Source organism: Natator depressus, chromosome 12 (genome assembly GCF_965152275.1).
Source record: "Natator depressus isolate rNatDep1 chromosome 12, rNatDep2.hap1, whole genome shotgun sequence".
NCBI lineage: Eukaryota > Metazoa > Chordata > Testudines > Cheloniidae > Natator > Natator depressus.
In genome coordinates, this window is record NC_134245.1 from 28923929 (window position 1) to 28938821 (window position 14893).

Consider the following 14893-nt stretch of genomic DNA (forward strand, 5'->3'; position numbering starts at 1 on the left):
GCTCTCTCTGGTTTTATGGGTGTGTGTGGGGGGGGTGAGGGGGAGATTGCTATCCAATTATATGAAAATAGTCTTGCATTCCCATGAAATTACTGTATATTTTCTTTTCTTTTGTTGTTGTTGTTGTCAGGTTGGGATTGCTCACACTAGTTAAAAGGACAGTTATAGTCTTGCTAATTATTTGTCTCTTAAAAATATTACGTGAGCCTGTTCTACCACTGTGTCATACTCTCTCAGAACGTACACTGAAAAGAAGCAGAGAATGGAAACCCCATGGGGTTTCCCTGTTGAGCCTTCTTGCTAACATGTTGCTCTATAATCAGCAGCAGTTATGCGCTACATTGAAGAAGATTTTGGCTTCCAGCATTCTCATCCTGTAGGCTTCTGTCTTTCTCTCAGAAAAGCTACGCAAAAGCTAAGCAGAGACAGTGAACTATAGTGTAGCTGAAAAGCACATAGATGCTCAGAAACCAATTGTAGTCAATAATGAAACATTTAATAAGTCAATAAATATTTGATAATATGCAGGGAAAATAAAAGATTTAGTTTTGTTGTGTTTCATATTTTGACTGCCTTCATGGTTCCAGTTTGAGTCAGGAAAGAAGAGCTGAATTTTATAATCCATGACAAATTCATTATCTACATGTGGCTTTTGTTTGTGGAGAGAACTGCCCTAACACAAATAACAAAGCATTTAAACTAATAATATTTTGCTAAGGGAGCATCAGACTGTAGATTATCTTTTCAGCTAATTTCTACATCAATACCTGTTTGCATAATGATGGTGACATACTTATCTGTCTAGGTAGACAAAGTGTGCTACTTCTTATATACTAAGTAAATATAGAAAGCAAGCTTTTCTGACCATAAATTATCTCAAATATTTTACTTTACTTCAATTTGTTTCTGTATTCAAGACTTTATTATCTCATAATCAGATAATTGTTGGTCTTGTTATGTATCTTGCTTTATTAAAGTCAATTACATGTGATTTATTAGTTATTAGAAAGGTATAAATAATAAACTTGTAGGCTAGTGGTAAATTAGCATTTTAATTGGACTTCCAATAAATTGTCATACGATGAATGCATAATTAGATATAAGAAATAATATGCCATAGTAAAACTCACCTCCTGAACATGCAGGTCATATTAATATAGGTAGGTTGGTAGCACTGCCTATTATTCAAGTAATCTGTCATTTCCCATTCTAAGACCCAGGTTTACATTTCTTATAACTTTGCTAAACTTTAGCTGTTCAGGCTGAAATTTTCCATGCTGGGTATCTGTCTCAGGTGTAATCCTTCTGGAAAATTTCAGCCAAAATAGTCTAGCCACTTCCAGGAATGAAGCCAGAGAAAAGTACATTGTATTCCCATGTTAAAAAATTCTGGTGGCCTTTTCTTTGAATCTCTCCAGCACCTCCATGTTTTGAAGCAAGGACTTGAAATTTGACAGGGATATGGGATATGTGTCACAGATGTGCCTTTTGCAATTCCCATGAAAATCTGCCTGAATTTGGCGTAGTTATAAGTATTTGAAAAATTGCAGTTCAGAGATGCTCATTAGAGACTTAGATTTTAGCAGCTAAGTTCCCTATAGGTTCCCTACAGAGCATGCTTGAGCTGAAGATGAGCATTACTTTCCCTGTAATTGTAGCTCTGGGTTATGGTGGACTAGCTGGGGCTGGGGTCAAGGCCAAGCAACTGAATCTGATAGTAGGGAGCCTGTCTTTCTTGTGCTCTCAGTGATTTGCCCCTGCTGGGCTCAAGCAGTGTGGAGGAGGAAATTGCCTGACTCAAATGCAGAGGGGACAAGAGTTGGACCTGTTTGAGGGTGGTGAGAGTAGATTGGGATGAGGAGTTTGGGTGGAGACAGGGACTGGCTTGGCAATGAGGCTAGGACACAGAGCCAAGGGTAGGTGCATTGAGAGTGGTTAAGGAACCTGGGGAAGGAGATTGGGACTAGGTGTCAGTGATTTGAGGTTGGGAGAGTGACTAGAGGCAAAGAAAATAGTTTGGTTGAGAAATCAGGAGTGGGGGCATCTGAGACTGGCTTAGCAAGAGGACCGGGGACAAGGAGTTGGGGAATAAACTGAGACTGGGAGAGGGAGACTGGGAATGGCTGGACAAGGAGATTGGAACTGGGACTGAGGGGTCTGGAGGGGGAAACTGGGACAGCAAGTCCGGAGGGGTGAGGCTAAGACTTGCTGAGCAAAGAGACCGGGACTGGGATGCGAATACAGAATAGTGGAGGCCAGGACTTGCTAGGTGAGGCAAATAGAACTGGAATGAGGAGTCAGGAGTGGAGAAGAAACAGGATTGGGACAGGAACAGGTTGGAGGCGAGTCAAGAGGGTCTGTGCTGGGGAGGAATGGGCAGAAAAGTCTCCCCACTAAAGCTGTTAAAAAATATTATGTGATCATGTAACTAGAGATTGTATCATAATGCATATGCACAAGGAGGCTGAATTAAGGTTGCACAAACACCCTTAATTCTAGCATTTCCTAATTTCTGAGAATTTTATCCTGGTCCAGTGTCCACTGAAGTCCAGGGAGAGTCCCACTGAGTTCAGGCCCCAGAACCTCTGTCCTGCAAAGGAAATAGTTCATCTTTCCTTTTACAAATATAAATGTATTTCAGAAACAAAACACATCTCTTGTCCATAAGTTTGAGTCATACTGATCAGTAGGTGATATTTCTAGAAGTTAGACAGTTTCTGATTAGCTACTACTACAAGTGTTTGTTCTGGATTTACTCTAATTGTGGAAAAAGCAGTTCAATGCTGTGAAAGAGTAGCTTCACCCTAATCAGAGATAGTGAAATCTAGGCAGGGACTTTTTATATGTATGATTACCATCCAGCATTATGGAGCCTACTCTGAAACCTAATGTCAACTGTGACCTCTAGGTGCTTCCATAATGCAAATACTAATAAGATCAATACAACTGATCCTACAGTGGTCACACAAGCTGTCCAGAACCATTTGGAGGTTCTCATAATCTTGGTTGAGGTATTTTCGGATTATATTAGGAACATGCAAATAATATAATATTAAGATTTGAACATTACTCAGATTTGGGTAGCCTGATGTTTGGATCATATTCATAGCCCCCAATTAAAAAAATGCAATTGTCCCTCCTTCTCCTCTTTACAAGACTTCTCCCTCTCTCCTATGCCCTCCCATGTACCCTTCTGACAGGTTCCCAGTACTCCATCTCCTAGACAGCCCCCAGCACAATCAGTTGATGTCATCTGGAGGAAGGGGCTGTAACTCTCCAATCTCTTCTGTGTGACTGTTTCTTTCCCGTCACTGCTCCTTTTGGACACAGTAGGAAGCATTGTAAAATTCACTGACATGTGCGGCCAAATAAAACATCCCTGAGTGGCCCAGGTGTTGGCCAGTTATAAGAAGCTGACTAAATCCAAGTATCACCCAGACCATGGGCTCGTAAGAATTCAAGATTCCCCCTTCTGACTCTATAATGACAATTATAATGTTAGTGGCCCTATGTGGCATTGCATGGACTTCACACCTACACCCCTGGAAGATCCTGGAGTGGAATAGAAGGTTGGCTGTCATTTCACACAAGAATACATCTCCAGCCAAGCTTTAAGGAGAACTGTGGGTGAGGAGCAGGTAATATGCTTTGGTAGTGATCTCTATGAGTTTTTATAGTTTGGATAAACATCCAGACTAAACCTTATTAGGTAACTGCCCTCCCCAGATTTATATGGAGCTGGTTTATATCATGCATCTTGAGGCTGGTTTATATCATGTTTTTATATTTTGGCCATTGTGATACTAGTTTGTAATTTGCTGTTATATGTAGAATGGCTGAATCAATTTTGTATCTTTCTTAACATTATTCCCTGCCATTTTGTATCTTTCTTTACATTATTCCCTGGTTTTCATAGGCCAGAACACTTTAGTATAAATGAGAATCAAGCCCATAGTCCGTATCTTAAAAATCAGCAACGCGTTTGGATACACTATTGGGAAACAGGCTGGCTTATGTGCTGTCATAATAGATAATAATGAGAATCATTATGCCATCAGTTTCAATATTCACTCAAATGCTGGCTACAGGATCCAATATTGCTTCCTGTGGAACCAGCACGTACATAAGTGTATACATTCATCCTCATCTCACCAGGACAGCACATGTGTGCCCAAGCATATTTGTGTGTCTGCATAGAATCCTATACATGTAGGGCTGGAAGGGACCTGAAGAAGTCATCTAGTCCATTCTTCCATATTGAGGCAGGACTAAGTGTGCCTCAACCATCCCTCACAGGTGTTTGTATGTCTGCACATATAATATAAGTGCGTGTGTGGTATTTTGTGTTCTCCTATCCTTCCCCAGGTCAATATCATCAAAGACAGCAGCCGTAATACTATCATGACAAATTTCAAACGCATGAAATTTCAAAATCATTCTGTATTATGCTAGACATCAATGTTGCAAGTTGATCTGCAAGAGATTTTCAGGAATGCATGAGGCTATGGAAATTCATTGAAAATTATTTCCAGAAAACTTGAAAGCCATGCAAATGAACTGGCAAAGATTTTCATGTTAACTTGCACAAAACCATATTAACTGGTTTCAACCAACACTTTCTCTAATGGATTATCATTGTACAGCTATTTATCATGGTCTTTTTCGAACTGAGAGAGAATGGAAAAATTAAGAATGCCCTGACACATTTCTACTTGGCTGTGAAATGTGAGGGCCTTAATGTTGTATAACTGTAAATAAACAATATTGCTTTAGGATTAATGCTTGGTTCAGGACCTACACAGGAATTTGTCATATGTCTAGTTTTTTGTCCTACACATTTATCTAACTTGAAAATTCTACACTAGCTGTTTAAAGTTTCAATTTACTATGTCCAGGCATGTGGGTCTGCTTAAAAATAGTTATATTATACCAGCATAATTATATTATAATCAATATTTAAATCCTCTTCACAATGCATATTTTAGTCCTCTTCCTCCTACTGATAAAGTAGTCACCTTCCCAATGGCTTTCGACTTTGGCTGGCTGCATAACTAATGTTTACATTTTTAAATTCAGGATGTGTTTGAGAGCCAATTGCTGGAAGAGAGCTTTCTATTCACACTGTCAGTTTTGCACATTCTGTGGCCTTAGACAGAGCGCTCACCTCCCAGATGTTCAAACAGTGAAATCTGACCTTATGTCTGAACAATTGTTACTTTCACAAAATTGTACTTTTCCATTTGCAGGTTAATTTTGTAATATTATGAAATAACAAAACACACTCTATCTGTATGGAAATTCTGAAACTAAAAAGGAAGACACATTAATATATTATCTCTGGCAACCTACCAGTCATGGTGTGCAGAAGTCAGTGTGGTGAAAGCAGCTAAAAGCATAGCATTTTGGCAATGTGTTCAGCAGGATAATGCAGAACTGGAAAATCATGACAACTTAAATATGCTTAAGTAAATAGAAACATTCTGTCACCTTTGACCTAACTGGCTTATTGTGTTTTTCTGCCTTTGCAGATGTAGGCTACAGCTTGTCTGGTTTGACAGATTTAGTAAGCAGCCTTCAAATTACTGCTGTGGGTACACAGTGATTAATTTTATATTTTATTCTGCAATCCTAAGAGTGTGTATTATTAGATATTGCTATGACATTCACTTGAGAAAATCATTTGAAAAACACAAAAAGGTCTTAGTGTTCAAGTTTGATGATCTCTCTGCCTGAGTATATAGGGTAGCAAGTTATAATAAGACTTTTAGAAGAGGAAAGTAAAAATATGGCTCAAAAATATAGCACAGAAGAAATAAATTCAGTGTAAATAAATAGAAGAATTTTAAAGAAATTAAAAAGGGGCACATTGGATGGGACTGTCCAAACTCCTCCTAGAGTGGTGTATAGAGACATTCCTATACACAATTACCCTTGTTTCTCTTAATTGGAGAGTGGTAAGAGGTCTCTGCGACACTGCAAACCTTATCCTCTGGATGTCATAGGATGTGTTCCAGAGGTCTGGGTCTCAGTCTGGGTCTAGGTGCATAGTAGGAAAGAGAGACAACAGCTGGCCAGTTTGGGGATGGGAGTAGGCAAGTAAAGGTTGTGGTTGCAACCCTCAGTTTAGCTGAAATAAATAAATACAACCAATATGAGGCTGTACTATCTTTTCTGCTCTCTATCTCCAGGAGTTCTGGGGACAGCTGTAACCTGGCTGTACCATAGCTGCCATGGAAATGTGCTGTTAGGGTCTGTGTCAGGGGCCAGAGCTGGTGAAGCCAAATACCCCTGGCAGAAGAGGTCTTCCCTGCTAGGTGCAGGACTGGTGAAGCCAAATCCTCACCCTCCCAAGAGCCCCCTTCAAACGGGGAATCCTAGGGTAAGTTGGGAATGGTCTTGTAATGACAGTGTGTGTGGCCAGCGTGTCCCATGACCTGGCTATTTTCTGGCTGATACAAGGAAGCCAGGAGCAAATTAGGGAACCACTTGATGCCCTAACCAGCAGTGGGGACTGAAGCAGCCCTTGGCAGGCCCAGTATCGTGTGTGTGTGAGCATGATGATGGTATGAGGGGTTCAAGCATGGCACAGGAATGAATTCAGACCTATGTGATTTGCCCAAGGCCACAGAGCCAGTCAATGTTACAGTCAGGAGTTTCTTGGCTCCCAGTCCTTGCTCTATTTTTAGCCCACAGTGCACTCTGATACCTCATAAGGAGATATTGAGAGGTACATGATAAAAATCTGTTTATGCACAGTTGAGGCATGAATCTAAGCACACACTGAATTAGCAAATCAAATGAAATAAAAAAGCAATGGCAAAGAATACATTGAAACATAAAAGAAGGCATCGAGAATCAAAGATGTTGTAATTGACAGTGTAGGAAACTGAGGCAGACAAACCCAGTGGTTACACCATTGGATGAAAGTATTAAGGGTATTATTGCTTTACTTCTCTTTGAATATGGTTATGAAACTGCAGCTGAACAGGAAAGTCCATTGACAAATACCATAGTTACATGATCCTAATATCTTAAGTGAAATCATAAATACCCCATGGGCATTTTCCTTCTCCTGTTAGAATACTTGGAAGTACTGATGTTAACTTCAGTGAGAACAAGGCTGTGCCCCATGTTTGTCATTACTCTATGGCAATGCACAATATTTGGTTTCCCTCCCCCTGCTATGCAGATATAATTCCCATTACTATTAAAGGGACCAGCACATCCATGAAGAAAATAATAGATTCTATTGAATTGAAATTACAATCACTTTATTAATTCCACACTGTGTACAAATAAATTGCAGCCTGTCTTATGGAGTTTAATGCTGAATGATCCTTTATACCTTGGGTTGTTGATGAGCACACACATCATCTTCTGTCACAACTCACCAAAAATACAAAGCAAAATTTTTCTTACCACCTAATTGTTTTCATATATCTAGCAAAACCAGAAGACACACAGGAAGAATAGACAGATAACTAGGAAAAGAATCGCAGCATGAGAAAGATGTTACAATTATTGGAAGCAGTGATGTATATAAATGAATGCAGAAGCCACTGAAATCTTTCAGTATGTTTTACAGAATGAGCTAGAGCGCCTTAGAACCCATAGGGACTTGTGAAAGAGTCCAGAAAGCTAAAGAAACTGTCTCTCTGGGTTCATTAAATGTGATCTGCCTCTGAAATGAAAGAGTCCCCTTCAGGATTTCCATACCAGGCACAGAAAAGGGGAAAAGAAGGAGCATTAGGATAATATGTAAAGTTTCACCGAGGTGAATGGAATCAATGATTTACCAGTGATCCCTTTAAGAAATATACTTAGAAATTCTCAAAGTGAGAGCAGCATGTGGTGCTTTCTCAGAAGAATGATGCAAGGCTTTAAAATGAAGTTTAAAATGCAGATTGTGTAATTTCCTTTGAAAGAAGTGATGGGTAATTCCTTTGTAATTATACATGGATGAATTAATTATTCTCTAATGAACTCAAATAAAACTTCATTTCATGGTGCAGTCTTTTCTTTTCCTAATTAAAAATATCCAAGAGCATATTTCTAATAGGCTGTGATTTTTCACTTTTGGATTATTGCTGCGGTTATGCTTGTTTCACCCCTAATATGTTGACATGGGGGTGGCAGCTCCTCTGTTTAGACACTCCAGCTCATTACAAGCTGGATTATGTCTCACCAGTACCTGGGCACCAGGGTCAGAGATGGCTCTTGTGTCTGAATCATACTTTCACTGAAGTCAATGGAAAGATTCCCATTGACTTCAATAGAGCTGGGTCAGACCCTAAGAGCATTATTTCCTTCTTCCCACATTCTGTGCAGCCACACAGCTTGCAGTCACAATGTGATCAGCGAGCACAGTTGCTGCTCCAGCCTCGTGCTCCCAAGAGCGTATAGCTTCTAGGGCAGGGAGGATACACTTGAGAGAAGAGTCATGGCCACACCCATCCTCATATTGGGCAGATTAGGTGACTGGAAGCAGAAGGGAGTACATTCTACCACCCGCCAAAAGCACAGTGGATCTCCCACTGGATCCCAGAACTGAAGCTAGAGACTCAAGATCAATTATGGTTGATTTCTCCCGTGGTTGTGCTGGAGTCGGTTACCACACATCTAGTTCTAGGTTTTTTCAAAAACGACAAACACACAACAGATTTATAAAAGTATACAGATTTAGCCAAGAAGTTGAACTTCTATAGGCTATGACTGTTTAATATGAATTGAATAATCAGCATTCCAGTATATTACCTTTTTTTTTATTGTGCAGTGGTACTTTTAAATCTGCAAATAGAGAGGTCCTTAGAAAAAGTATTTGTCTTTGCAATTTCTCTCCTGCATTGAGGTTAATTGTGTATTTGTAAGGTATGTATGTGGAAGACTATAACTATATGCTATATCTGACTAAATGTGTTGGCAACACTCTTTTGTATGTGTTCATTAATCGGTGAATAATAAAGTTAGTATTGTGGCAGTACAATACATATGATATTAATAATATTGAAGTCACTGATCAGCAGCTGTATTATACCAATGAATATTAGTTATTGTGGGGTTCATTGCTGGATGAAATTTGTCTTGATGTGGAGAAGTACTGTAAAGCCCTCTGTGCTACTTAAGACCTGTGTTAAGGCTATATTGAGGGTCTCAGAGTATTAACACAAGACATCTGTTTCACCATTGGGACCAGAGGTATGCTATGGGGAGGATGCATGGACAATCTAATGGCAATTAACACATGAATATGTTGGATAGAGGAACTGTGGTTGCTACTTCAAGAGAAGCGGATGTTTGCATTTGCAACTCTACAAGCCTGGCCAGGGGTTGAGAGGGATTTCACTGCCCTGGGACTTCTCTGTCAGAAAGTCTAATTAATTGGGTCTCATGCAAGGGAACTAAATGTCACCATCTCTGGATAGAATTAAGTTTTCCATTAAGTGTATGTTCCTCTTAATTCTGGGATCATGTCTAGTACTGGAATCTGGGTGGTAAATAGCGATTTCCCCTTTGTTAAATATATGTTTTTGTTACAATTCTGAATACCACTCTGAAAAATAGGAGGCTAGCTTCCAGGAACAGATGTAATGAATAAAGGTACAGGTGTGGAAAGCAGTTTCATATTTCCAACATCTGTGAAGACTTTTCAGCAGAAACTCAGATTCGTTTATCCTCTTGATTATGCCTCTTTATCAATTCACCTAGACCCTATAGAATTATGAGTGTAATGATCTTGAACCTTCACATGAACACAGCCTGCTGAAGCTTGACAATTGCTTTTTATTATCATTCATATCTCGTACAACAGAGGGAATGTTAGTTGGAAAAAATAATATGCTCTCTGACTTTGAACATCACTTAGTTTTGTGCTTTGAAGCTATAAGGTGATGATGTCAGTTAGATCCTAAATCAAAACAATAAAATAATTCAGAAACATTGGTACCTATGTAGGTTATTTATTATAAAGTTTCCGTATTAAAGCACTTTAATATCTCAGAAAGCTGTTTTGACCTTTGACTTTGGATTCTCACCATAAAGGATTAACACGATTTGAATAAATGCAACATTTATCATTTGCTTTATATTAAAGGGCTGGGCATATATGACTGTCAGTGACCAGGTGGGAGCAAGAGTCTGGTTTACCTATTAGAGCTGGATCCAGGATGGGGTCAGGGTCAGGAGTCAGAATACAAAGCCCTAAAGCCAAGGGTTAACAGGAGTCACAGTCAGAAGGAGAAGAGGGTCTAAGCCAGGAATCAGAAGTCAGGAGGAAGCTGGGGGCTAGAACAAGAACAGGTTCAGGATGGAGCAGGACGTGGTGCAGGCTGGGGCTGAAGCAAGGCTAGAGAGGGCAGAGGCAGGGATAGTAAAAGGACACCTGCAGATTAGGACTGTGCTAAACAGCCACTGGACTGCTGGTGCTATTGAGTTTAAGTATCAGCCAGCCTAGAGACTCCTGCAACCAATAAGGTGCCACAGTCTATCAGAGAACTTATATCAGGACCAGCTGTGTTCACTGGGTTGCCAGGAGACTGGCTCTGCTGCAGGCTGGTGCCTGACACTATAGTTTTTGACCCAGATTAATCTTGGGGTGGGGGGGGGAGTTAAATGTATTTTCCATTGATCCTAATCAATTGCAGTTTAAAGGTTATAAAATGCTTCTGGGCACTCCTACCTCTTTTGGGCACATTTCCAATGTGCTAATAGTAACCATGAGCTGTATTCAGTCCAAATGTCAATGTCTCACTAGTGTATGATTAAAGAGCTTCTGCAAATCTTCCATGGCTCTAGATTTCTTTGCCTTCACTGTGACCTGTTAGTCAGAGTTAGTGACTGCTGTTCTTCATGTCCAAGCATTCCTGCTGAGTGCATTTTCTAAGGTGACACTGATCTTCATGAACTCCTTCAGCATCTCGAACAACCATTTTCTGGGTCTTTGTATTTGCCTTGTGACTAACAGCTCTTGTAATCTCTGGCCAACAAATCCTATGTCTCATCTCACATGACCCAACCATCTCAGTTCATGCTCCCTCGGCTTTTTCATGAGGGGAGCTATCTATATCATGGCTTGTATCATTTCTCTGTAGGCTGTCAGCTCTCATCTCACACAGCATCCACCTGAGCATTCTCAGTCAGCAGAGTGAAGTAGTTATTCTTCTCTCTTCTTCATTGGCTAGCATTCCAATCCTTACATTATGGATGGCCTAATCATGGTTTTATACACTTTAATTAACATATTCTTATTGCAGAGAATTCCCACCAACTCCCGCATTTGCACCAAGCACTCTTCATGAGACTCCTGATATTCACATCCACATGCCCATCATCGCTCATTACTAAACTGAGGTATTTGAATTGTTGCACAGAGGTTAACTCTATATCACCTAGTTTTACTGGTTTCTCATTGTCCCGCTCAATGAAGCATTGCATGTATTTAATTTTTTGTTGGCTAATCCATAAACCATTTTCTTCTCATGCATTCCTCCATCATTCTAAATCCTTTTCCAGTTTGAATTTATCTTTGCAACACAATATAATATAAGCACAGTGCAGACTGCATGGATCCTCTTCCCTAATCTCCTGAATGAAGGTATCATTGCAATCACAAATAGGAATGGACTTAAGACTGACCTTGGATATAGACCTACCCTCACTGTGAATGGATCACTGTAGCTGCAGCTGCTTCTCAGTGGTGTTGTACTGCCCTCTGACATGTCCATGATAGTCTGAACACATCTCTGGTAGATTGCGTGGCCATAGACCCCATATCTATTCTCTAGAAACTCTGTCATAAGCCTTCTCTCAGTGTATACTAAATGCTATTCATTGTGATTCTCCCTGTACTTCTATTTGTTTACCCTCCGCCATAAATCCGAATTGACTGTCATTTATTTGATGCTCTAGTCACTTACAATGTCTTTTCCTGATAATTCTTTCCAACCATTTAATTTCATGACTCATTAACCTTATGCGTCTGTAATTCCTCTGTACACACATTTCACACTTGAAGATAGGTACCAGCATGGTCTTCCGCTGCTCATTGGGCGTTTTTCTAGTTTGGGGGATTAAATGGTTGAAGTTTATCATCATCCCCACCCCCTCAAGGTCTAATGCTTTAACTGCCATAATTGGTCCACTGTATGGTCCCACTGCCTTCCCAAGTTTCATCTTCTTTAGCGCAGTCTCAGTCTTTACCATGGTGATGGGTCTTGTGCGGTTATTGAGTGCACATACTTCTCTCAATGGTTAACTCAGTTTCTCTTAACTGAGCAGTTTCTCTAAAAAATCGTTGCCATCACTTAATGATTTTGCTGTCTTCCACAACTCCTCTTCCATGATTCTACTCTTAATTAGCCAAATTCTGATTCACAAATCAAAGTGTTCTTTGTGTTGTTACTCAGCTAGTTCTTATACTTAAGCTTTGATGGTTTGGCCACTCCTCATTAGCAAAGTCCCAAATATTAGCCAGTGTAGATGCATCAGAAAAATACTTTCAGGATTTTTTTTTCCAGAATAAGTCTTTAATTAGAAAGGCCTGTAAGCACACTTAAATCAATTAGTTAAATTAAGTACTTTGTTGAATAGGGATTAAGTGCCCAAAGGCATATTCTAATATCACATCAACCTAACTCAGCTGAGCATGCTCAGAGAAAACACAACTGTACAAGGTGAATAATACTTAGTTCTGTTTGTGCAGGGGGGAGAGGAACATCCAAATCAGGAGGAAAGTCAGTCTTGCATTATGTTGTTTGATCTTAACAAACAAGAAAATCCTAGAAAGAGAGAAGAAAGACTTGTGTTTTGCAGATAGGATTGAGTTTTGCACATTCAGCGTGCGCATGCATGCTCAGTCTTGTGTTTGTGTGTCCATGCTAGGTTAATAGCAGACTGGAGAATCAAGGCATTCGCAGCATCTGAAGTTTCTATATGTCCCTCTTTCTACTTAAAAAAATCTAATATTTTTTAAGGGCTTAACATACTAAGACATAAATCATCAATGCATGGTAGATTGCCCATCAAAACACGGGGATGAAATCCTGGCACATTTGACGTCATTGCGGATTTTGCTATTGACATTAATGTTGTTATTGTTTGTTGTGTTTAGCCCCTAGGCACTGTTTTAATAATCAGGAACAAGTCTCTGTTGTGCTAGGCACTGTACAAATAAAGAATAGTAGACTGTCCCCTACTGTCTGAAAGAGTTTACACTCTTAATAAAGAAGATAGACAAAGATAAGGGAAAGAGATAGAACCTACAAACAGAGTGATGGTTTGTGAACATCATACTAGTTTTGTGTTTTTTTGTTTGTTTTAGGGTTTTGATCGGAGGAGGACAGGGCAATAGAGAAGATGGAAGGGAGGAAGAAAAAGGGTATGAAGGGCAGGTGGAGACAGAATGAGTTAATGGAGCCAGGATTTCACCCAGAAGATCTTTGTGGAACAACTAAATTATTTGGCTCCATATGGCTGGAAGTCAAATAACAGATGCCAGCTCCAACTCTTCCAAAGATTCAAACTGATTGTCCAAAATTCAAACTACTGTATAAATCCTAAATCCAACTCCAGAAGACCAAACTTGTTGCAATAAGCACAGCGGACAATTGCAGTCATCTAGAGATGAAGCTAGGCAAGGTGCTCTAACATTGTTATGTAAACTGTCTCATCATTACTGAAGCCCAAGTACCTCAAAGCAAGGGTATGGGCTAATTTATCAACATTTGTGATCCAAACCTGAAAAATATCTATGAAAGCACATAACTATAAAGATCATTTAGGTGCATCAATTACAGTATAGGGTGACAGCAAATACGTAAGGAATTTTTTCATCTCATTTTATCCTCTAATGAAGACCATTGTGAAAGCAAAATCTGTTAGGTGCTTGTTGCTGGTTACCAGGTTATACAAACCTCTATCAGAACATATTTTGTGAAGAAGATGTGCAAGATATTTAATTCAAATGATACTCTTTTATACAATTTCCCTTACTAAATGTGTCCAAAGAATGTTAAATATGTACATAAACTAATCTTCCGGTTGGCTTAATATCACTATAAATGAAGTTTAATAATATATTCCTTCATTTCAATATATATTGACATTAATAAACTTGAAATAATAAAAGACTCATCTTATACTTGAAGATTAATTGATTATTTGATTTCACCTGGCATTTTAGGGTTGTTCCAGAGCCCACTCCAGTGAGCTTTGGTTCAAGCACTTAGTTGACAAAGACTGAAAAGTATAAGAGAAGAGCTGCTTGCATTTGGATTTTTTTCTGTGTTATTTCAGAGTTTTCTAATCTTATCTTCTCATTTTGCTGAAGCACTAAATACAATTTAAAAATCATTCTTTTGATGGAAAGAAATTGTGAAGAAAAGTGTGTCCAAGGAAAATAATCGTTCTCCATTTTTCTGGTAGCTTGCTTTCACAAAACACTCTTTCATGAATAACCCTTTGGGAATAAAGATTTAAGAATCTTTTTAGTTCAGTTCAACAACTGAGTTAAAATGCAGTTGTAAGATTTTTGGTAATGCTGTCAATTAAAAACATTAACTCAGATGAAACTTGCCAAATGTGTTTAATTCATTTTTAAACACCCATCACTTTCTGAAAATAAGCTGAAAGGAAGTAATGCATGAAAATAAGTAGCTAAATTTAAAAATATATTATTGCTTATCCTTCATTTGCTCTTTGATCTAATTGATTAAGGACATTTAGTGTTTGTTCATTTTGGCTCATAATAGATCTGAAGACATTTACGTTTAGAAATAGGGATTTAAATATATAAAACAGCTGCTTTTTAAATAGTAAGTCTAATTATGCCTATGATTACATTCAATTTTGATTAGTATGCATACAAGTCCTTACTCTCCTTGCGTATTCAAGCTGAGAT

At 39.0% G+C, this 14893-nt stretch overlaps 1 protein-coding gene across 2 annotated transcripts in view; it reads left to right on the forward strand.

Annotated features, from left to right (window-relative positions):
* Nucleotides 1–14893, forward strand: part of CDH8 (cadherin 8) — a 189645-nt gene that overhangs the window by 51148 nt on the left and 123604 nt on the right. The window contains exon 1 of one of the 2 annotated variants that reach the window (XM_074968801.1): nucleotides 13394–13632. The exons of the other annotated variant lie outside the window; for it this stretch is intronic. Within the exon in view, the coding sequence (XP_074824902.1) occupies nucleotides 13618–13632 (15 nt within the window). The 5' untranslated portion in view covers nucleotides 13394–13617. Of the gene's footprint in view, nucleotides 1–13393; nucleotides 13633–14893 lie in introns of those variants that run through there. 2 annotated transcript variants of the gene reach the window in all.